At 37.8% G+C, this 25,641-nt stretch overlaps 1 protein-coding gene across 4 annotated transcripts in view; it reads left to right on the top strand.

Annotated features, from left to right (window-relative positions):
* rbms3 (RNA binding motif, single stranded interacting protein) overlaps positions 1-25,641 on the top strand; it is a 334,935-nt gene that overhangs the window by 119,677 nt on the left and 189,617 nt on the right. For all 4 annotated transcript variants that reach the window (XM_032580204.1, XM_032580205.1, XM_032580206.1 and 1 more), the window contains one exon: positions 21,687-21,844. In XM_032580204.1, the coding sequence (XP_032436095.1) occupies positions 21,687-21,844 (158 nt within the window). The remainder of the gene's footprint in view (positions 1-21,686; positions 21,845-25,641) is intronic.

The raw sequence follows: 25,641 nt of genomic DNA, 5'->3' as shown, positions 1-25,641 counted from the left end.
TGTGCTACTCTGAATCTCTGAGTTACAGTTTAATCAACGCTACTGCATTATACCTAAATTTTCATTACATATCCAACATGGCTAAAGAGGGACAATTTTATCATGCAAGTCATCTAGATTACTCCTACTCTTGCTCTAATTAAAAACAGGGAGAGAGGAATCAATGTACACAGATGAGCCACATTGTTAAGGTATTTTATCGAAGAACAAAAATTACACAGCCCTGATCTCGAAGTTGTTAAACGTGTCATCCAAAGGAGTGCTTCTCCATGGCTGTTTGTTTCTCTCCCCATCCCGTAATGGAGAGAGAAACAAATAGTATACTGGTAATTGTCTGCAGCTACAGCACCCCACACTGAGATCCATTAGTGCCATTTAAAACGCAGCACAGGGTGAGACTGCTCCTCTGTAATTCAATAAAAGCGAGGCACAGAGATAGAGGAGGATGAAAAGGCAGGAGGCTCTCCAAAGAGCTTGACGGTGGATCATCTGCAGTCTTTCAAGGGGCGATGCATCAGCTGAAGGTGTGTCTTTTGTTTTTACATTCATGCTCACCCATTTCACTGGGCTTTAGGGCCCAAAATCTACCTGGAAAAAATTCAATTATGCAATTTAACTTCATCACTTTGGAGTTAGTTTGGCATCTTAGAACAAACCAGTTGATTTCTTTGAAAAACTATTTTATAAATACATCAAATTTCATCACATTTAACTGAAGTCATTTTTAGTCTGAGGCCATCTTTGAAAATGCATCTCATGAGGACAGTTTAAAAATGAAATCCTCACTGTTCTAACCCTAAGCAGGAAGTCGAGGGTGTCATGCAAAAATCGGGGAGTCTTTTCTAGCTCTAACACAATGCAATTAAAAGCAAGCTGGAGAATTTCTGTTTGAGTCTCTGGGTAGAGACTCTTGAAGATTGCAATCAGGCATCAGCAACCTGCTGAGTGTCTTTGGTCTAATTGCTAAAAACACTGAGTTAACTCTCTTGCATATCCTATACCATTTAATGACTCAAAATTAAAAATTAATTAATCAGACAGCAGAAGTAAAAAAGAAAAACTGGGGATGAATTAATGAATAAAACACTTTGTATTCATCTTTGTATTTGTCACTGGAAGGTTAAAGCATGGAATCATTTACATATACATGATTATTATCAATTTTAAATAAAGATGCATAATACAAAGAACCACAATAATCATCACAATATTGATGTCAGATCAGGAAAATTCCCTGTTCTGACACGTGTGGTGGGATTATGATTTGCATCGGATGCTTTTAGACTTGCTACCCATTTCTTCTGTTACCAAAGGAAGAGCTGAGTACATATTTTTGACACTACGGTATATAGTATTATACGCTAGAATAGTTCACTTTTTAAAACTATTGCCTCCCATCAAGAAAGGGTAACACTTTATTTGACGGGTTGTGAATAAGACTGTCATAACACTGTCATAAACATAACACCTGTCATGAACATGAGTAAGTCTTCATGAATATTTATGACTGTTGTCATAAAGTGTCATTCGGTAATTCATGACACTTTTAATACAAAGTTGACATTATTCAAAATGTCTTTGTTATGACAACTTGACATTAACCAAGAAATCATGATCTGACATAAATTTGTTATAAAAGTATTACTGATTAAACTTTAAAATTATGTAGCTTTATGTTATTAAAGCTAAAGTTTAATCAGTAATACTTTTATAACAAATTTGTCAGATCATGAGTTCTGTCAAGTTGTCATAACAAAGACATTCTGAATAATGTCAACTTTGTATTAAAAGTGTCATGATTTACCAAATGACACTTTATGACAACAGCCATAAATATTCATGAAGACTTACTCATGTTCATGACGGGTGTAATGTCATGTTTATGACGGTGTCATGACAGTCTTATTCACAACCCGTCAAATAAAGTGTTACCCAAGAAAGTCATAGGGTTATTCTGTGTGTTTCCTCTCACAGTCAAAACACATGACCTTTGGGTCAATGCTCCTTTGGTTTGGTTGTGTTTTTGCACGTTTGTTTATCTTGTGTTGCTCTTTTATGGGCTGATAACCTTTGTAGGATATACCCCACCTCTTTCTCATTGGGGTCGATGGGATGATGGAAAATACGGAGAAATTTTAAATAATTTGGCTTGTCAAGGCAGTACTAGACAATAACAGTATATTTGCACGTCTTTGTATGTTTATGCACCGCTAATGTTGAGAAATATACATAGAGTAAGTACATGCAGGAATTTCTTGATGTACATCCAGTTCAGTGTTATACAAACAACTGTGCCTGGTTTCTTTAAATACTAACAGGTGTCAGTGCTAAATTTTCCCTTTTATTGTGGTGTCAAACTTATTTTTTTCTAAAGCAACTTCTCCATCATGTACTGATAAATAAATGTATAAAACATTTACATAATGCATACAATGCAAAATGTATTCCCTAAAGCCTGATCCAGTGATTGCTGACTGCCGAACAGACGTCAATGAATTATGCAGTGGCATCACTGTCGTCGTGAATGCGCTTTTAAAGGTGCCCTTTTTACCTCAGCTAGCAGTAACACTTCTTCTTGCCTAAAGTTTTTGCAGGAGGAGAGAGAGTCTGGTTCAGAGGAGCCATGTTTCAGTCACAGAACATGCAAAAGTCATTCCTGACTTTTCGTTCCGTTTAGTCCCACATGGATGAGCAGATGTGCGTGAAGGTGTGCTTGTTGAATTTCTGGAGGGGTCTTTTAACTTGAATCCCTTGAAGGCATGTTATATTTTTCAGGTTGCTTGGGAATGAAAAATTGAGTTGTAAAAGAAATGCTCTCTGCCTTTGTTTTCGAGCAGCGCAGCGAGAGAAAGCCTGCCCACCAATTAGGGAATGCCGATTCTTACAGCCCATGAATTATTAAGAGCAACCCATCGACTAGGAGCAGTGACAGAGGGCAAGAAGCAGGGCCAAGCCACCTGAGCACCAAAGCTGCATTTATTAAAGCGTGAGATGTCTTTCCACTGCGCTAACACCGGGATAATTAAAGTACAAATAACCTTTGCAAAACAGAACCCTACTAATTGTTTGTGATCTTCCATTGTTTGGAATCTATAAATCTTATAAAAGTATTTCTTAGTAGGCCACATGAAAGGTTTGAGGAGTGGAGGAAGAAAGAGAAACTGAGACACGGGTAGGATAATGTACAGTATTACATTGCAACTTGCAACACCAGCTACCCTCGAGGTCAACCAAATCATTCCTCTTGTGAGATTTATTGCTCGGTTGTAGCTAAGGCAATGAGGTGCTGTGAACCTTGAGCCAATGTCGACATGGAAGGTCTTCACAGCCATATACAGGGGCCACAGGTGGAGTCTGGCTTGTTAACTCTGAATTCAGGGCTCCAGCTAACACCTGAAACATAAACCAAGGAGGGCACCAGTTAAGAACTGCTAATGTGTCTGCTGTTTTTGGAGAACACAATGCTTGTTTTCACGACTGTAGCCTCATCGTGAACCCGGTAAGCGTATAAATTGCTGGATTGGAACAGCTTTGTGTGGAAAATCTTATGTAGCAATCATTGTGCATGAACAACTATGGGTTCTTTCAAGTTTCTTAGTGCCCTCTTCAGGGTTGCAGAATTGTCAGATATGTCTCAGTTGAATCAAAATAAGAGACTGATTCTGTTTATGATTGACTTTTTGCTCCCTTAGAATTGATAAGTGGAAAAACTACAGAGCACAGAGAAAAGGGACTTTTAAAAGAAAGAGATCTATGGATACTCTGACATTGCGCTGCTTTTAAGTGTTTTCCTATTTACTTATTTAATGCTATGCTGCAGGGGAACAAAGGCAGAAGAAAATGCCTTTTTTCAGATGTCTTTAAATAGAGATCCCGACAGCCTACTCACTTTTTTTCGCTTGTACTCAGAAATGGCTGACTCAATCTTGGCTCGAGAATATACATTAACAATGCCCCTGTTTGTCACTGAAATGGCTTAAGTGCCCTTTGAATGGCTTTAGAGCCAATGTTTACCACCTACCTGCCCTGTTATTTTTGAAAAACCACCAGGCCAAAGTCGTTTAACGCTGATGTGACTCAGACCTGAATCTAGACAAGATGCTGAAATTATGTCCTTCATTATGCCTTTCTTACTGTTTTTCTCCTGTTCTCCTCCCCTACTGTGAGAATATTACCATCACCACCTGATTTAGTGGCGATGAATGGATAGATGGATGGATCACTGACAACACAGGAAAAGCAATTCTAATGCAAACAATGAGTTGAAATTGTATTACTCCTTGGGCTTATTGGATGTGAAGGATGTGAGGATAAGGAAAGTGTAAAATTATGAATATGATGTAACCCACTTCAGTTTGTAATAAGAACTGGGGATAAGAATAGATTTTCTCGGTAATCAAACTTTTATAAGTTTTTTTTAAATTCTAATTTTAGCTGTTGGGAGCAAACATAGTTTGTCTTGGAAGTGATATTTTTTTCCATTTGCTTTCTTTTTGTTTTCCTCTGCAGCCTCAAATAGAAGTCTTAAACATCACTGACTTAACTGTAGAGATGCATTTAGTCATTTAGTTACCCTTGCCAAGCACTCAACATCAAACTATACTTTGTCAACCTTGTTTTTTTTCAATTTTTCACACATAATATTTAACTATTTGCTTAAAATAGCCTCATTTTATTCTGATGAGATCTCTATTTGTGCCTGATGCAATTATAGAAATTGTACAAAACTGAGCAGGTTACTATAAAAAACATTCACCCCTCTCACAGGGAGATATTAACTAAGATTGAGCAGACGGAGCTGTAGCAAAATAAGTAAAGTCTCTTGTGGGATATCAAGGTTCCTGTAATTATTTCAGCATATCCAGAAAATTCTTTCTTGACCAAAAACCACAGAGGTTCTGTTCAGCCATGTCAAGTGCTTTGTCTGTGGCAGGCTGAGCCTCTCCCACCTCCAATTTGCTGGTCAAAAATAATTGGAAAAAGATGATAATAAAAACAACATGAGTTTCATTGTGATGGTAATTGCCCATCCACAGAATCTGGCAAGCCTCTTCATATTCAGTCTCACAGTGATACTTCTGTATTGGATATTTAGGGGACCGCTTGCTGGTGTTCATGTGCTAATCTGTGCCTTTGTATAATGGAACAAGTACTTTTTTCTGAGATGCTATAGTACCTCACATTAAGGATAAAACAAGAAAACTGCACATTAAAACAATACTGCTATCATCTCATAAAAAGTTTTGTCGACTTGGTAAATGCAGGGCTTAGAAAATACAATAAACCAGACAACCAAATATTCGTGTAAAATTAAAATCTATATCAGAACATCTGATATTAGAAGAGATCTGTAATGTCAGTTGTTAGAAATCAATTGAGACCATTTTTGCAATGGAGGATTTAGTGAAAAACATGAGCTATGTGATTAGAAAATAAACCAATGAAATGCAATCTTACTTGTGCATCTATAAAAAGATAAACTGGACTTTTCAGTATTACTCAGGCTTTTATGCTAATAGTGTGAACTTATCTGCCAACCATTCAAAGGGCTGTTATAACAATAAAGCCCAACAATTTTTATACCCCAGGTAGATTTATATTTAAGGTAGGGCTGAAACAATTCCTCAAATGACCCGAGTACCTTGATTATTAAAATTCCTCAAGGAAAATTTATCTGCCTGGAAGCTTCGTTAAATTATGTTTTATTATTTAGCCTTTGCGTTGCGCAAGGCTCTCACTTTCGAGTGTTGACTAATTAGCAACGTAATGTCCAATGTTCAAGTTTGGCCTGGGATAATTTTATTGATTTATGATAATGTCCAGGTTTTTGTCGGTTTCGGGGGACCAATAAACATCTTTAAAGTGACTGGCTCGATGCTCGGAGTACAGCAGCTTTTCTTCTCCCAGAGCTGCTTCCTGGTGACCGGTGTTCAGAGCGAACAGCGGGGAAGAGCGGTGAAGGTGTATTCATACAGGTGAGCGGATACACTGAACACTGCAGGTGGCTGTGCTTTAGATGCGTAGCTTTATGGACAAACCAGAAAATTAATTTCATATCATCCAGGTTTCAACAAATGGGAGGCAAAGCGCATCGTGGCGGTACTTAGCTGGTAGATGTGTTTCTGAGTGTGAGGAACATCCTCAAACGACGATGTCAAATTCCGTCGCTAACATGGACACAAAAGCTATAAATGGCTGGGCAAGGTGAGAGTTCATCTATTAAATTGACAGAAAATGAATACATAAACGAAAAGCTGTATAGACATTTTTATAAGAGTATTTGTGAGTCTGCCTCTTTATTATTAAATTGATTGTATAACTTTTCTTCAGGTTAAGAAAGTGAGCTATTATTGTTACAAGTAAATTTTCTAATCTACAGAAATGTAATTGTTGGGAAAGCTCAAATATGAAAAACTGAACTGATGTTGATATCCGATTGTAACACTGCTGTTGTGTTAGATTTACCAATGTTTTCTCTTTTTTTTAATCCAATTACTCGAATAATTGTAAGAATAATTGATAGATTACTCGATTACTAAAATATTTGTTTACAACAGCCTTAATTTAAAGTAAGATTTGCATTTTACAAGCACATTTTTGCAATCTGAAAGTGGTCTTAATGCTTTGCAAGTTCTCCAATCAGGATGCTGACAGGAATGCAATAGAGAATCTGTACAAGGAGTTACACCTCAAAGAGAGGGAAATCATCACCAAAATACCAGTGGAAACGTACAAAAAGCAGGTCAGAATTTATTAAAAAGTTTTATTAAAAAGTATGTGATCCCTGCTGGGATCAAGTACTCAGCAGCCACCTTTCTAACTACATTTTCTAGAAGATTATGCCCAAATAAATAGGAAAATGCATGAAATCATTAGTTGTCAAAGCAAGTAAAAAATGTCCCGGAGGCAAGTATAACTTGAGACTTTATTGTTCTGAAAAACCTTGTATTTCACAACCAAAAAGTCAGAAATAAAACAACCAAAACTGCAAAAGTGTGAAATTGTAGAGGACCACTTCACACTTTCACACTTTCACAAGAGGGACCAGCAGCTTCCCTCTTGTTGAAAATAGGGTGAATAAATCTTTGTGAGGGGTAATCCTAAACGTTTGTCAGCACTTGAAAAGATTTATAATTCTTGTTTTTATGTAAAAATTTGCGTCCAGCAAGTAGGCTAGTACTTGACAATTTTACATGTTTTCCAGAAATGTACTTCCATCTACCTTGGAGTGTGAAGCTGAATTGGACAACCTATAAGTTATATGAATAAATGCAGTCTAATTGGGGTAGAAACTTCCATTTACGCAAAACAGTTTTTCCGAGCCTGAACTAGACTGATAAATATATGAATGTGCTATAAACTTTGGCTTTTTTTCTTTCTCATCCTACCATGAAGTGGAAATAAGTCATAACTTCAGTTACCTTTGAAGATCCAAATGGACTGATTGCGTCAGAGTTGGGTTTGTTTTAACCCAGATGGCCTGTGTTTATGTGTACTGGCTGTGATCCATTGCCGTGTCCAAGTGTTGCATGCATTAAACTCTTCCAGCAGCCTGGCAAGGACACAGCAGACCAGAGTCACTGAGGCAAGCAGTCAGGATACGTGGAAACATTACACCATTACACTCACCTACTCCTCAGACATGGTGACTTATCTCATGAATAAATCACACTATCAAGGTCCGAGCGACTCAGACACTGCATCTCTTCTTTGGCAGTCGTCTGCTTCCCAATTCATCTTTTTTCCCTCTCTGCTACTTCTCTCTCTTTCTACTTCGCATCATATTTTTTTAAGTTGCTTGCTCTAGCTGGCTGCCCAACAGTACTCACTTTATTTATCACGCAATTGTGACATTTTTTGGATAAAGCTGCACACCCACTCTGATTGAACTCTGCTTGTGAGAGCAGGAAAACACTTGGGTTTCCAGTAAGTCATGTAACTGACAGACCAGGATGGCCAGCCCCAAAGAGGCTGTCTCTTGTCCTATAAATCACTCAAAGAGATGCTTCTAAAAGGTCTCTAACTCAAGCATCATTCTCTTATGCCAAACCAGTAAAAATAGAGAAAACATCTGTTTGTGGGGGGAAACAATAACCTAATAGTTCAAGAAAAATAAATAATAAAAATAAACAATTTTACTCCTCTCTGATATAAAGACTACACTTTTTCCAATATTCCTTTTCTGATTTTGTGACATTTCCAGGTGGCTGCAAAGGCAGAATGTTAGATGTCAGTTCCAAATATTTCACAATGCGGTATTGTTCTCTGATTGAACTCGAGTAAAACAATCCCCTGTGTAGTCCCGATGCCGGCTGCTGACAGCAGCTTTGCAGTACGCACACATCGGCCCAAGGAGGCGGGCGGATACAGGTTATTTTCTGTTGAGTAATGCTGTTATTCCTTGAAGGGGGGGATACTTGCTTAACACACAGTGCGAGATCTGGCACAGCGTATTCTTTGCCCTACTAAACTCTTCTCAACACTATGTAAAAACTCCCCAATGACGTTTAGACTGGGAGAAGAAAAGGGGTTAGGAGAGATTCAGAGAAGAAAGCACAAAGGAGAAATGGAGGACGAGCCGCCAGATGAGGATTGGGATGGATTTAGAGATAGATAGGAGCTGACTGTACGGATTGGGAAAGGTGAATAGAGGATAGAGGGAAGACTAGAAAGGGATGAGTTCTGTTATGGAAGGTTAGGGAGGAAAAAGGGGGAGGGGAATGGAGGTTCACAGAGTTTAGTAGTGAGAATAGTTTAGTGTCTGATGTACGTATGTATAAAACAAAACACTTAGGCTGTCAGGAGTTTTCTTTATCCAATGTCAAAATACAAGGCTTGGGATAGAAAGCTGGTCTATGATTAAAAAAAAGGTATTGCATGATGTAATGTTGAAGCCAAATTCAGATTTAAATTCACATAAACTTGTCAAATGAGAATAGGAAACATGTTCCCAGCCTGCACAAATAAAAACTGGTTTTCAGGTAACAAAACAGCGTGTAGAGCACCATAAACATTGATAAGTAGATGATATAGCGGCATATAAGTAATAAGTACAGGTACATGCTATTACGTTCTTACAAGGCCAGGGAATAACCCAGGTGTTAAAATGTATGAAACTCTGGAGAAATCTAAAATATACTGAACACATGGCTCTCAAGAACTGGGATTGGACGCTACTGCTTTGCACCATGAAGAATGAAATAAAGACTCATCTTTTCTGAGAAACCCTCCTCACTCAATGCATTTATCACACTAACATGCCAAACTTGCTCTTAGTGCTTCAGTTTATTTCAGTAAATACTTACATTAGGGTTTCCTACAAGACTTTTAACCAAAGCAGTTACAAACTGCTTCGGTTAAAAGCATCTGTTAAATAACTGAATGCAATTATAAATACTTCTGACAAAGTAGGAAAAGTTTATCTGAACTGTGCAAACACAAACAATGTTGTTGTTTCTTTTTCTGCTGGCTGCAGTCAGCTGTTACCAGCAGTTCCTTTAGATCCAGTGGGTTAAATGTGAAGTATTTAGAGATTGGACTTGATTGATGGTTTCTTGAGGTATTCAAATTTTGATAGAAACAAGACTAAACTCACAAAACCTTTGGGATGTTGATCAACTACAACACATTTTCTATGTTACAATAGTATTGTGTGAAGAACACCTTTTCCTACAGTGTTTGGTAAATCAAAACTGAAACCAGAAGTAAAAGTTGAAAGGGGACATCATAGCAAAATTAAATTAGTCACATAACACATTTTTATGTCCTCCTGCCAGCAAATAGGGTTTACTGAAACAACTTTTTTTTTTTACACTAAACCAGTACTAAGTCTCTTTTTTTGGATATGCTGTTCAGTTTGTTGATTGCAAAATAGGTTTAACTATGCCAGATTTGCATGTACATTATTACGTTGAGGCATTCTTTTCCTCGCTATGGTTTTCTTTGTTTAACAAAAGCAAAAGCATTCTCTTCGCCTTGATTGCCTGCTGCCGCCATGACCTTTTGTGAAACTCATCTGGAAGTTCACATCCATCAAAATCTCATTTACAGCCCGTCTTGTAATTAAATAGTGGCACCATTTCAGAGCCATTTTGCTTTTCTTAATGCACTGTAATATTTTTCAGTTGTGATGTAATTTTTTTTAAAGCAAACTTCAGTTCCTGTGCTTCATTTAACTTTTTCCACATGTTTAAAATTTGCCAGAGTAATAAAATAAAAAATTGTGGAGTAAATGGCCATTACAGATGTGGGCTTTTCAATTCTAGCGGCTTTCTTTCTGCTTCTTGTTACACACCTGATGTTTCTGGCAGGGATGAAACAGGAACTCAGACAGGTTGGTTAAGATCCCTGTGTGGACTCTCCGGATGGCTTTTTCAGATGTATGTCATAAAATAACTTTATAAACCACCTCAATCCAATCATTCTTTGCTCTCTTGCTGATTTGTTATGGCTGTCTCAAGGCTTCCTGTCACAACACTGGTTGGTTTTTTGTGCCAGTATTTAGTCTGGCAACTTTCAGAGAAGCTTCAGTGATTACATTCCTCTGGAGGATAAAAGTGACATTGCACACTTTAACAAAAAAAATACAGAAACAAAAAAAACCCTGCATTTTAAATGAACTAAATATTCAAAAACTATAAAGATATGGGCTCAGTCTTGTGACTGTGTACGGATCTTAACTTTACTTTATATACATTGCACATACTTGCCAGATACATTAATGGCACAAGGAAACCCAAATGGCTAAAGCATATTGGACTAGCATATATTCCATAAAATTGTTGCATTGAGTTTTTTCCATATCTTGACTGGATTATGAAACGGTGTAAAAGGTTTTCTATTAAGTCCAGCTTCACCCTGTACTATGCTGAAGTGGCTATATATACTGTATATATACTGTGTATATATATATATACATATATATATATACAGTATATATCAACAAAACAAAAAAAAAACACTGAACCATTACGTTTCCTTATTTGATTGTTTTTCTTAAACAAATTTAATCTAGAAACTTTGTGTAATGATGACGGCAGAGTTTGCTGGCTATGTTTTAATGAATCCCAGTTTATTTTAGCCTGATGGGGAAACCCTATGTGAAAATTGTGATTCTGATCTTCTATAGTTCACTATTGACATACATTTTATCCTAGTTTCATCATCTTATTACATGCCCATGATGTAAGAAACTAAAAATCTAAAAAATACATCTCACAAATATATAACTCACAATTTAGCAAATCTAGTCCTGACCTGGAAATATGTTTCTTGAACAAGGTAAATTTGGATTATTCAAATAATTATCTGCCATTCTCCCTTGTTCAATCTCTCTGTCAGATTAGTCTCTCTTCTTTGATTACCCTTACTGATAAGGAAGGCTTTTTAAAGAAAATTCAAGACCAAACATCTGGGGGGAAGATCTCTTAAGGATTTATAACCTTATTGCTTTAGCCTTTTGTTGTCTTAGCTGGCATGCACAGACCTATAAATGTTTATACTGTATTGTGCTTCACTGCCTTTTTCACAAGTCTGTGCATATATTAGGTAGTTTTAGTCAGAACAGTGTTGGCATCATTCAGTTATGCAAACATTACAAAGTTCCTTTAACTTATGGCTGCTGGCACACAGTCAAACACACATGCAGGTCTGAGGTCAGTGTCGGGCAGTAACTCATGCACTAAGCTGTTAAGGAACTTTCAGCCTCTCTGCGCCTTCTCTGTCAATTACAGGCTTATTTATGAATTTGAGCAAAGTTGACCTTCTGGAAGAGTGGACCTAAATTTGTTTGTCTGCAGAATAGCATGACAAATGGCTAAGCGTCTTCGATATCAATCTGTCTCCTGTCTCCCTCTCTCTGCCTGACATTCTGCTATCTATAGTTGTTCATTCAAAATCTGGCAATTTGTCAAGCAATTGGCCCTGGATGTCAGACAAAGACATGCACACCTAGAGCTACTGTAGCATGAGAGAATAATATATTCCAGAGTAGATGCACGTTTAAAGGTGGGAATTAAAGACAGACTGAACTTAGTTTCTGTTATATGGGCTGTTCTTTTGTTTTTCGGGATGCGAGCGAAGTCTCTGCGTTTCAGGGCAGGGTGCCAACCGATGTGTGTTCCTGCACTGCCAGGCATTTGTTTCAATGAAAAACATCTACACAATGTCCTCCTCCTCCACCACCTCTTCCACACAGTCCCGTGTTTGTACTTAAACTTCCTGTGAAAAACATAATTGACTCCTGAAGAATGTGCCCAATTAGTGGCGAAGAATAGGGTTGGGGCTTAGTGACTGCTTTTGGGTTTGTTTTTGCTTTTTCATTTTCAATTGAAACTGAACTTTCCACTTTCGCTCTTCTGGGTCCAGAGCTATAGTTACACAGTGGTCTCCAGTTAGAATAACTTTCAAACATTATAATTGCTCCAACTATCTCACGTTGTCATATTTATTCAAAGTACCCTACAAATTTTCAGTTTCTAATCAGAGATGGCAAATATTGTTTAGCTTTTGAATATATGGTGTGCACTATAGATCACAGATATTCAAAAGCTTTTTTGTTCAACATATTGATTTTGATGGTATATTTTCATATATACCACTTAATTGCTCTAGTATGCCACTGCTTATGCTGCAAACTACTGGCAACTGATGTAAATTCACAAAAGATTTCTTAACACAGGGCAAGTGGTCAAACAGAAATGCTGACCCCTCAGGAAAATGTTGCTCATCCTTCTATTATGTGAAACTAAAATAAAATGGGGAATATTCAATTGTTTAAAATGTAGTTAATCTTCTGCCGGTAAAAGCGGATGTCAGGATTTAACTAGCTATATTTTACCCATTTATTTAAATTTTTTTATCAGAGCTGGCTCAACGCTGTTTCTGAAAAGTAATGTATAATATTTCTCTGATCTATTTTTTCTTTAATTATTTTTGCAAATAAAATAATGTTTTTGCAAATAAGTGCAGTTGCATGAATTAAAGTTACTGTCAAATAATCCTGCATTAAATTTCTGCAATTCAGTGCATGCATTTGCTAGGTTTGCCTCTAAATCTATTTTGGGGAGAGGATACAACCAAATGGATTCAGTTGGTGAACAGATTTAGCGCATTTGGTTTCCTAATATGTCCCTCTCTTGGTTGCCTTGCCTTTAAATGAGCATCTCTATCTACCCACTCCTTCATTGCAGTCATCCTGCAGTCTCCACTCCCACACTGCAAAGCTTGCAAACAGACCCAGCTGGCTATAATGATGACAAATCAGCCCAAATATTTATGTCCATAGAGTTTCACTTTGTCTCTGCCCACGGCTCGCTCAGTGCTTTCTCTTACAGATTCCTCGGCGGCGGTCACTGTACTTCCAGCCAAGCCGTCATAATCTGCGCAGCACAAACACACTTAAGCCCCAGTTATGTCACCTAAACATTGGCTGACTCTTAATGTCCACAGAGAACCAAGTGAAGGGTTGCTGGAGGACTGGTGTATGCAATCCAGCTCCATTTTTAGGTTGTGTTTGAGGACATTGTTGCCAACCAACCTGATAAGTAAAAGTGATGTGCATTTCATATTTATCATAAGGAAAAAAAAAAAAAATTACAACAGAATTTAAAAAAAAACAACAAAAAGTTAGACTACAACCAGAATTATTTAAAACAGTAATTTTGAGGATTTTTTTTTTGTTTGTTTTATAAGTAGTGTATTCAGTTTGTTGAACGTGACAAAATTTCACTTAAATTATATTTCTTATTTCCATTTAACCTAACCGTTTAAATAGGGATCCCAAGCATGCACTTGGAAAATGTGCAAACTCCATGCAAAAAAGACCCCAGGTGGGGATTTTAACCCAGGACCTTCTTGCTTTAAGGCAATAGTGATATTAATAAAAAGGCATGAAGGCCCGTATCGTATAGCTTCTGGAATTTAGAAAGACTCCAGTAATTCCTTAATAGCAGATGTTTGTAGCTCATAGGATAAAATTGGATAACTGTAGCAAAGAGTGGCATTTAGGGTTGGTGTGAGATTCATGTTGGCTTATGAAATACAGTATGAGGTATTATAACTCTTGGTCAAACCGAAATAAAAGAGCGACTTCCCGCTGGTTGACATTGTTTGTTGAAAACGCATAACCACATATCTTAAATTATTTTAAGAATATGTTAATCTTCAGGTGTTAAAGGATGTAATGTTCCTGGTAAGAGGTATGAATAAACAGTGTTGGTACAAAAGACTGCTAGTTTTCATACCTAAAAAACTTTGGTATGAAAAAGCAAAAGGAAAAAATGAGCAATACTCCATAAACTATGAGTTGTTTTTCACACAACTAAAAGTCATGGGCTGAATTTGAAGGCAATGTTTCTGTATTATGACACATGAAAGTGGAAGCTGTTGAAACAAAGCGTGAACAGAGAGTACATAGGAAGAGAAAATGGTTAGATGAAAGATATCTTTAACAATTTTAACGATAGAGTGGATAAACCTATAGTTATATTTGTTGTAGTTTTTATCATTGTTAGACAGCCAGTTTGTTGTGTCAGACAGTCTGGTTGACTTCAGATACATTAACCTGTACGTGTAACGTTTGTTTTTTATAGCTTGTCCTTTCTCTCCCTCTTCTGTCTCTTAGACCTTCGATTTAACTCTGGCAGTTAATGCCTGTTAAATATATATCTGTCTTAAACATCTTTTTTTTTTCTTTCGTCTCCTCATGCCCCCACATACAGAGAGCTAACAATCTCTTCTGCTAAGATGCATTTGGCTGTAGGATCAGCAGTGCTGCATTCCCAGGTGAATTGGGGATGATTTGCTATTCACTCCTCTGGCTATGCTTTACCAAGAGGAGCATGGACACACATTGAACGAGTAAAGAAAGAGGACAGGCGGGTTTCCAGCGTCCCTTGCTCTTCTTTGAGCATTGAGATTCAGTCATGGTTTTTAAAGCACATGTTTTTGAGCTAAAGGTTTAGAAGCAGCAATCCAGGATGGATGGGGGATTTGTGTTCCTTCCATGCTTAAAGGCTGCTGTGAATGCAGCCGACCGCCGAGCAAACTGTTGGTTCTGGCAGTTTGGAAGGGATGCCTCTGGGAGCATGCTTGCCTCTAAGAGTCTTTGCAGAGACTTTGCCAGCATGAATTAATGGAGAATGAGTTGGGAGGCTTTTTTCCTTCATTTTTAAGAGACTGGGTGTAATTTTTTTTACAGCAGTGTCTGACTGGACTGAGCAGAAATGCACAGAACAGGAAACGCATATTAACACAGTAACAGACTGGTGGGCGTGTGTGTGTGTGTGTGTGTCTGCCTGGCGACCTGAAATAGCGGTGTCATGACCGTGTGCAGGCTTGGGCAGGGTTGTGCTGGCTTACTGATGATATTGACAGTATGGCCTTGTCTGGCCCAGTTCCAGTGTTGAGTTAGCTCCTCTGGCCTCCTATAAATCAGGCCCAATTACTACATTGGTGTGCAACCACCTCATTCAGCTCTGCCCTGCACTGCAGGGAAACACAGAGGAGGAAAATGATGTAAAAAAGACAAAAATGCTTTGATCCCAGTTACTGAAACAACTGACTGATTTATAAAGGTACTAATTCCTCACACCAGAATATGACATCTTCTTGTTTCTAACAGCTATTTAACAGTTCAACAAATCATGCTAAAGTAAATTGAAAATGTTTATATTTATCTTTTATCCTCTGGAATTTCCTTTTTGTTTTTCGCCTTTGTTGCTCTTTTTGTTTATTTTCTTTCCATTTATTGAAAACAAAAAAAGTTACTTAAAATGAACCTTTATCTTGTATGTATTACTGTTGCAACTTCCTTTTTTTGATCTGTTTTTTTGTTACTCTGTTTGCAGCCCCTGTCTTAGATTATCTCCAAATGTTCCAAATAATGTGCAATTAAAATGCAATATTTTATGGCTGAATCATTCCTTACCTTACAGGACTTGGCTGTGTATAAAGGTAGCTTTTCTAAAATCACATTTACACTATGTTCTATGTTTTGTTGCACTAATCATATTCCCTAAAACTACACAGATTGACTAAAGCAAATCTCTTATTGAAATGAGATTTAGTGACCCAATCAGAGTTGCATATAGAAACAAAGATGAATAAAAACATATGGCCTCTCATATGTGAATAACTGCGATCACACCTGTTTTGTGGCACCTGTTGGTAAGGGACATATGCTAGGCAGCAATGAAACAGTGTCCTTCATCTGTTAGGAACAAGACATTCAACTGGTTTGACAATGTCCAATTTGTGATGGCTAGGTGATTGGGTTAAAGTATGTTCAAACCTGCAGCTCATGTGGGATATCTGCAGAGATCAATATCTATCAAAAGAGGTCCAAGGAAGGAACAGTGGTGACCCAGTAATAGAGGTTGTGTCTACCATCAGCTCAATGACGCAGGTACAAAGAAAGAAAACTCTCTGTTGCCAGACTTGAGAACTCCATCTGAAATTGCTGAAAAATATAAATACTGTTTTTACATAGAAAAAGCTCATAATATACAGTGCATTACAGCTAGGTATTTAAAAGACTACATAGCTGCAAATCAATCAAAATGGCCATGCTAGCCCCTGTCTATCTTTAAGGGCATCAACAAGGCATACCATCCAAATTGGAGGAGTAGACTATAGGAAGAAGTTGACTGGTTTGATGAAGGTTTATTTTATTTATCTAAAGAAGTTGTTACTTTGACATAAAAAAAACTTTCCTAACCAGTTATGCAAAATTCATACATTTGTTCATGGAAACAATATTTGATTATGACTGGGGCTTTTTTAGCTGGATAATGCACTCTACCCTGAGGCACAAATAATTCATGAAGAGTTGGAGAAGTACAAGAAGAAATTTGAAGTGTTGAAAGGGCCTTTAATTTCAAAGGCTGGACTAGCAAGTCAAATTACTACTAGTCAATGTCCTGGACTTCTCAATGCATCTTTGGTCTAACACACCTGAATAAAATGTCTGAATGACGTCCTTAGCATGTAGTCAATATTTCATTCAGATGTTCTTAAACTAGCAGAACATTGCCCCCCTGAAGTTTCAAATCCCTGCTTTAGATCTTAGGATATTAAACATCACTCAAGATGGTGCAACACTTTTTACATTTCTAGATGCCCCCAGCAGCAAGGAATCGGTTTAAGTAACAGCATCATTCATCACTTTTAAGTACATCCAGCTGGATTCGGAGATGTTGCAGTGGAGTCAGTTAGAAATAAAAACAAGTCATTTGCCAATTTTTCTTCATGCTGCATTTGTTCTTGCAGCTGTAAATATTTCTGCTTTTTATCTAGGTGATGAACATTAGAGGGAGACAGCAGTAATGATAGTTTTAAACTGCCCAGCCTCCATCTCCATTCACACTATTTTCCTCATATTCTGCATGCATTGTATCAGCAAATGTTATCCTTATCCCCATCAAAAACTGTAAGGCTTCAAAACTGCATTGTAATTTTCTGCATTGTAGTATTTTGAGCCAAAAAAATGTATAGAGCAAGAAAAAAAAATAGACTTATAACGGGTGCAGAGCCATTCTGCATTAAAATTTTTCCAAGTAAGCCCATAAACTGGTGTTAGATTTTTATTATGTGTTATGTTTTTTTTTCAAGATTAGGTCAAATAGGAGTCTGTTCTCAAGAGAATGGTAAATGTGCTTCATTTACACATTTTTTGTGTTATTGATCTCTCACTGCACTTCCAGCTACATTCACCCACTTAAATTCACATGTCAGTAAATTAAAGCTATCATAGGATTCAGACTCTTGCTTAACAACACCGACATGTGGGGTGGGGAAGCTGAGATTTAACTCCAGTTGGCAGACAACTGCTTGTGTTCAGCCAGCAACAAGATTTTATTCTTGTATCCAAATGATTCGAAGCGCTATAAAACTGCTTTGGCCATTGTAGCTGAACCATTCAAAGTTGCCTCAGAAAGCTGGGGATGTAAAAAGTTTGGGAACAGAACAAAATATGCAAACTGTTAGAAATAAAATGGAATATTTTTATTGATTTATTTTATTAAGTGTTAAAAATCTTCTATTATATTAATATGATGGAACACATATTAGGTTCAGGCTGTTTTAAATGGCATCCCTACTTTCAGTAACAAAGAAGGCTAGCTCTGTTAAAGAAATGGGTGTTGTCCTTGTGTGGATGTGTGGATATACATTGCAACGCTATGTGCCCTCAGCGTTTGCAACGCACGCTAGATTTATCACCCTCACTTAATACACTCATAAACATTCCCTGGCATGTCACACAGGCTGTGAACCCCCCTGCACGACTGGCTCGGTAAATTGGGCCTGTGTAAACCATTTTGCCTGTCTAAAATACAGTGCAGCAAATTGAAATCCCCAGTAAGTCTGCGTAGCGGCATGTCACAGCTGGGTAGAGAGGCGGCAGAATGGAGGTTTTCTCATTTACCACCTGGAGTTTTTTTCCAAGTGTCATGACCAGCTTTTCTCCCACTCTTCTCTGTTTCTCTTTTCAAGTCTTCCCATCAGGCTCTTTTTAACTTTCTGCCTCCCTCCCTCCTACCACGACCCGACCTTCATCTCCCTCCCCTCCTTGTGGAAATATACTATAACTGCTGTGTTCAGTCCTCATCACTCTGACATGAGTCCAGTATTTATTGTATATTTGGGAATCTTTTAGGCTGACAGGTTGAGGGCAAACTGCAGTCATTAAACTGTCCAGGAAGGGAAACAAGCTTGGTTATTAACCTCCAGGGTGGCAGCAAAACACCCCGCAGACAAGTGATTTTTAAAATGGCTGAATTATTTGGCAATGACCTGTGTGCCCACTGAATTTTTCTTATGCCTCTAAAACCGACTGCAGAAGGTTCTTCTAACATAAGCATATATACTTGAAAAGTATTTTTTGTTCTTTTAAAACATAACATGAAAACAGAAGATGGTTATTAGTCACTATTAGTTTTCAGCTATTCAAAAACATTCACTCTCTTGAGACCTTTGGCGCCCACCTTAGGCGCCCCATTCCTCATCCCAGAGCACTTTTCCAGCCTTTATTCTTTTTCCTTTGGATAACCTCACTCTGTGCCTCTTCGCCCAGGACTGTAAGTAATGGGCTCATTTTGACCCTCCATGCCTCATTGTGTAAGATTTCAGCTTCTGACCTTAAAAAATGAAAGTAAATCGATAGGGTGGGACACATGAATTCCAAAGAGTAAAATTCAAGCCAAGCCTGGAGCCTAAGAAGAAGAGGAAGAGAGCTGTGTGGGTTACTGAAGAACTTCACAAAAGCCTGAATAAAAGGAAGGAGCTTTTACATTAACGCACAGCTCCTACAGCAACTGTCTATACAGAGAGATGACATTTGCAACACTCGGTGAGTAAATTAGGCCACAGCGAATTTGGACAAAGTAAAATGAAGAGCTGAGAGTAGGGGAGACAAAGGTAAAAACCTCAAAGTCAAGGCTTGAACTGCAGCTGTGAAAGTTCAAGGAACTCTAAGAAGGTGGAAATAACTCAATAGAGCATTCAAGAGATTAAAATTCCTATGCACAGCTGCCACAGCATGAGACCATGAATAAACGTTGCTTAATTTTGTTCTTTCTCCTAGTAGAAAGAACTAGGACATAGTTGCACCAGCAACAATGTCCAAGAAAACAAGACAGAAGGCATTTAATTGAAGATTTTTTTCTGTTCCGTCATGACATTTCTTTTTTCTAAACGTAATGATCTCATGCCAGTCCCTGAGTCCTCAGTGCCTCAAGTACCTAAAGTGGTCAAATAATTATTATTTAAATTACACTGTCATGTCTTTCAATACAAGAATTCAGCATGCTGAGGTGAATTAATCTTCATCAGGGCAGACAGAGTTTCTACGCAGCTTATATGGCATTACATGACTTAATTATGACTTTCTTTTTAGGAGATTTGAATAAAATTAATAAATATTCACTGTAAATAATGTAGTGGTGGGGTATATGTGTTGTATATGCTGCCACTGTGTCTTGCAGTAGGCTACAGAATTTTTGTACATGTGAAAAATATCAAATGATACATGCTAAGATAGATCATATGGAAAGAAAGGGAACTTACTTAGAACCAGATATCTTCATACGTGAGTGTGAAGGAGCTATTAAATTGTCTTCTGTGCCATTATCTTCAGATTATCTTAGATCATATGATTTGGATTTGAACTGGAAAAAGTCTTGGGTTGTTAGTAATATGTTTTAGGTGGCTGTTCTTGCACCTGTATCGAGAAAGCTCTTTTTGTGTTGTTGCGCTGTGTGTGTTCTTATCAGTCTATGATTGTATTCCAGCATACAGTGTGTGTATGTGTTAGCATGGCACAGAGAGTGGCTGCCCATCAGTTCCATTTAGCTCAGCGTGGTAATTGGCCATCCATTGATGGACGTGGCTCCCTCTTCACGCTCCAGGGACCCCGGCTTTTTGTCTGAGAAGTGGGAGTAGACACGCTGGCATGGCACACACGCTTAAAATAGCGCATCAAATCAGCCATGCTCCAACAGTCGCTGTTAACGTGTGGTGCAAATCGGAGGGCTAATGGTGTGTGTGTGTGTTAGACTGAGTGTGTGTGTTTTCACAGTATGGTTTAAGGTTTTAAGGTCCTCCCCTGGGAGGATGAGGGTTAACCTGGTTAACTAGAGCTGTTGGTGGTATTTTGTTATGTCTCCCTCTCTTCCTGGCCATTTTCTTCTCTGCTTCATTCATCAGAATTTTATTTCTTTTTTTCTTCTTTTTTTTTTTTGCATTGCACATAGTCTTTTTCTTTTTCCTTGTTTTTCCCGTTCTTTTTGCCTCTCCCTCCTTTCTTACCCACGGGGCTTCAGCTCTCCCTCACTGTCATTATGTGCAGTGTCCCTGCAATAGAGATATAAATGGTCTGTGAACAGGGGGCCCTGACTCCTGTACCATAAATCTACACAAGCAGAACAACAAGCAAATAAAAGAAGCCAGCGATGGGGAAAAGTCGAGTAGGAAAAACAAAGGTGGAAACAAATTTTGAATAAGTTTTGTGAGCTGAGGATTACACTGAAAAAGACATTCATATGCAGATGGTTATAAAATATACTGGAGTGGATTATTGCATCAGGATCTCACACCCTCAGAGGTGAAAATTGTTTCACAGTGTAATGAAATTGGTTCTGGCAATTTTAGTAGAGAGCAGGATCTTGCCATCATTTAAAACTGTTTATAATCTGCTGGAAGCCATATGAAGTCTAATTTGTGAGAGCCTCCTCACTGAACTGTTTACTTAAAACATAATGAAGTGAACTGGAAAGCAAAAATCATATGCTGCATTCATGATCTCACCTGAAAGCCCTTTTTGGAACACTGTTATTGTGGAAAGCAATTTTTTCCTATTTCCGATTAAAGGGACGTTATTAAAATTTGTATTTATTACGTGCTGTTGTGTTTTTATCTCTTAGCAACAGTGATTTAATCTCTTTTCTGTCTCACAGCTGCCCTAAAATGTCTTGTCTTTTAATTGTTGTGATGTTGAATTTGTAGTGCTTGCTGTTTCTTCAAAAGCTGTATTTTTTTTTTTATTCGGTTTCACACATTTTTAACTCCCTCCTGAAACATTGTTCCACCTCATCTTGGTGTCTTTAACATTTTCTCTTCTCACAGTTTTACTGAAAATATATTTTAGCAGTTTGTAGTAAATCATTATTTTCTCCTTGTGTTTCTTCCAGCAGCCCTATGCTCCACCCCCTCATCCCATGGCTCCTCCCAGCCCCAGCACCAACAGCTGCAGCCAGGGAGGGGCGGAGCAGCTCAGTAAGACCAACCTGTATATTCGCGGTCTGCCACCTGGAACCACCGACCAGGACCTTATCAAGCTCTGCCAACCGTAAGTACACAAAGACGTCAAACCTTAATGCCAAATTCACATTCGCAAATGGCTGCATCCCAAATGTAATCAGCTTCATGTTGGATAATGTCTGCCCAAAAAAAATGTATGTTTGCATTTACTGTGCTATCATTTCAGAAGGTGATGTGACAGGTAGAGAGGTCCTGTTAAGGATTTTTCTCTTCCAAAGATATTGATCCCAGTCAATTAGGATTGGCATAAAAATTCAGTAGTACATTGGTTAATACATTTCATATATACTTAAAAATTATTAACAGAAATATTTCACTGATTGATGTGAAAAATCTCATCATTAGGTTAGGGATGGTGGTTGCCTTTTGCTACCCAGATGTCAGTCAGCCCAGAAGAGGTTGAATACTTTCTCACATTATTTAATTGGTTTGGACTCTTATATTTTTTACTCCACAGCATTTGTTCTCAGTTTGACTCAAGGTTTCAGGTCTATTGAGTGCCACTCTCTAACTTTACTTGTATAATTTTGCTACTTTTATCATGCTTTGCTTGGATTAAATTTAAAATGTGCTTGTATCTTCAATTGTATAGCTCTCCATTTAATACTGGGTCATGTTTACTTTTTTAATTACTGACTTTTTAAAAATAATTTCTAAACAGTCCTTTATTTTGGAAATGGTTTTTTTTTCAGTGTGTACATGTTTGCTTTTATGCATGAAATAAATTACCAGTAGTACTCGGTATATACAAATGATGTGATTAAACTAAGCAGTTCTCCTCTTATGAGCAGACTGTAACATGAAAAAGGTCCATACCTTGCACGCACTATTAAGCTGCTGCCAACTGAGTGCATTTTAAAGTTCCACACAAAGAAGTACTTAGAATGCACAGGCGAATGTTCTCGATAGAGAAGACACACAAACCTCCCTGCACACAGCTCAGTGAGGCCTAATAAAGCCTAGATTGGACCACATCCCCCAGGAATCACAGACCAAGCCCTCATCAAGCTGTAACACACAGTCACATGGGCCTTCCTTTCCTCTGTATCTCTGTCTCTGAAACACACAAAGCCTCACACGCACACACAAGCAGCTTTGTTCAGCTTTATTAAGTCCTTTTCGCTCCCAACATGGTGAAAAGGAGGTCAAGATCATTAATGCAGACAAGGCCAGCAGATTGTGAAATGCCGGCTATGAGTGAATCTGTCTGGTTGCATAACCTTTTCTTGGCCATTTTTCCAGAAATGTCCTGGTCAAACGTGGCCAATTATTCAATGATGTTTTGGAAACGGGAACATGCCGTCCACTATATTGGGTAATGCTCCCGGTAGTCGTGTCATAAGTCATGCATTTATTCTTGAAACTCACCATCAAGATTCCATTAGGTTGAGAGGCAGCCCAATAGGATTTGGAAAAGCACTCAGAGTTTTGACATTGGATATCTCTGGTTTAGGCCTTTCTAAATGCATTCTCCCCCAGTTGTACACAGTTGGGCAGTTTCAGTTTGATTTCTAATTCTATATGATCTTAAACATTTTGAGCACTACAGTTTGAAAGGTCAAAACCCATCAGAGCTTATGTAAAATACTCTGGGATTGTGGATTTGCATTTTAATGTTTTTTTTTCTCTCTCCATATTATGGAAAGCAAAAGGCTTTTGTCTTTTCCTGCTTGGATTTGCCATGCTGTCCTCTAGTGGCTGTCCTCCTGTTCAGCTGCTTCCTTGATTCTTGCTCATCTTCTTGTCTTATGTCACCCATCTTTCCCTCTTTGAGCCCCCAAGGTTGCCCGAGGTTTGCTATGCTAGTGAAAATTCAATGCCACTGAAACTTTAATTAGCCAGACTGTGTTTCAGTGGCAGGCGGGTGGCAGCATTTTAGAAAAGGTCATTCAACTGTTCTGCAGAAACCAGCTCCCTGGGTTCCCTTCAGCTTTTTTTTTCTTCCCAGATGCCCTGGCACTTCTCAACACAAAGCTCCTCCTCTCATGGCTCCCAACCCTGGCAGCTCTCCCAGGGAGACTGAATGTTAAACATAAACTCTCACTAAATATGGCAGCTTTATTTTAAGGATAAAGAAAATTATTTTAATCTTGTTAGCAGGCTTAGGTAATTTTCATAATCATAAGCAAGGGCTGGTAAGCTTCCTCAGACAATTTCTTTCATTATTTCTGTGGCTTATGGCTGCTTTGTCACACGCAAGCAGCGCTTGCATCCTGGTTCACCTCTATGTGAAAAAGCAAACCAACTGCTGCCAAACTGCTGCATTCTTGACAAGAAGCCATATTGTAGCTGCTGATTTGACGCCGCAAATTACAATAAAATAAAGTTGCCAAAATTCTGGAAGATTTTTTTCTGTTACTGTGCTTGTAACCTTGCTCTGTGGAACAGAAATTGTATTGCCAAAATTCTGTTAAATTCACTTCAAGCAATCTTCACCACAGCCTTACCATATCTCATATTTGTTCATAAAATTCAAAAGTGTAACAGAAATAGCAGATAGCTTATCTTCCATAGTTTCATATTTTCTTGTTTATTTAGAGGCTGTGGACCTCTCAATTTAACTTTGCACATTTGAAGCCTGGCCACTGCTGTGAATGTCAAAAATAACAAATTTGTATTTACTTGAGTTTGGAAAAATATGATATTTTGAAAGTGTAAATGTGAATAAGCCCTGTAAACACATTGAACAAAATTCTTTGCCTGTTTGACTTGAGCCATTGACCCATGTTTGACCCGTCTATTTAATTCATTTTGATAAATATTACTTTTATACATCAAAACCCCTCAAATTTCAGTTTCTTAAAAGGTTTGTATGAATTCAATATATATATTTTTTTTACTTTGGAAATGTTATGTCGAACAAAATCAGGGGAAAATCTGCTACTTGAGATTTGTCTACCAGTTGCTCTACTAGGAAGTTTAAAGGCCACTGGTAAAGATGTCTGAGACTAGTTTTTAATAGTTTTAATGGATATTTAATGAAAATAGAAAAGAAAAACTGATAGAACAATGTGCAAAAGTAACAAAAAATAAAACTCACGGGCTTGAGAGGATTGTGAACTCACTCAATAGTCGGTGCCTCAAGAGCTACATCCAGAATGTGGGCTACAACGATCACATTCCTTGGATTAAGCCACTTTTAAACCAGAGACTACCTTACCTATGGCATGGAGCAAAAAGCCTGAGCCATTGCTTATATAGTGTAATATTTTAATTGAACTATCTAAAATAAATATACTTGTTCAGGATATTTACATTTGCTGAAACATATCAGTATGATACATACTGGCACAATTAAATTATCACTTGACCTTAAAAGATGAAGTAGCTCACATAAACTGCCAAAATATATTTAAAAATCATTTTAGATCACCTAATAAATAATGGTGAATGAATTGTGTGGTTTTGTATTGTGTTCTTTCAGAGCGTGATGGAGGGTAAAGGTGTTCTTTATTTTTAATGGGCATGTCATTCCTTACAGTCTATTTTAGTTTTCTTTCATTACCGTTGTTACACACTTCTAACTGAACCTTGCTTCAATGCAACAACAATTTGCCTATAAAAACATCTGGATGTGCCATTATTTTTTATTAATGCCAGCATTTTTTAGAATCACTTTTCCTTTAATGTCTCTGTTGTCCGTGGGAGTAAAATTAAACACTAAAGAAAACCAGCCTTTCGACAGTGGTTAAGGTTACATGCTGCAAGCTGTTAGATGAGTTATTAAATGAATTTGGGTGGGTACTTAATCTCTGCTTTATTCATCTGGCTGGATGAAGAGTTCTTCACCAACCATCAGCCTGATATATGACTGCAGCAGGGAGG

This window comes from Xiphophorus hellerii, chromosome 13 (genome assembly GCF_003331165.1).
Source record: "Xiphophorus hellerii strain 12219 chromosome 13, Xiphophorus_hellerii-4.1, whole genome shotgun sequence".
Classification (NCBI taxonomy): domain Eukaryota; kingdom Metazoa; phylum Chordata; class Actinopteri; order Cyprinodontiformes; family Poeciliidae; genus Xiphophorus; species Xiphophorus hellerii.
Note: the sequence above shows the minus strand (reverse complement) of the source record. Positions and strands in the feature narration are given on the sequence as shown.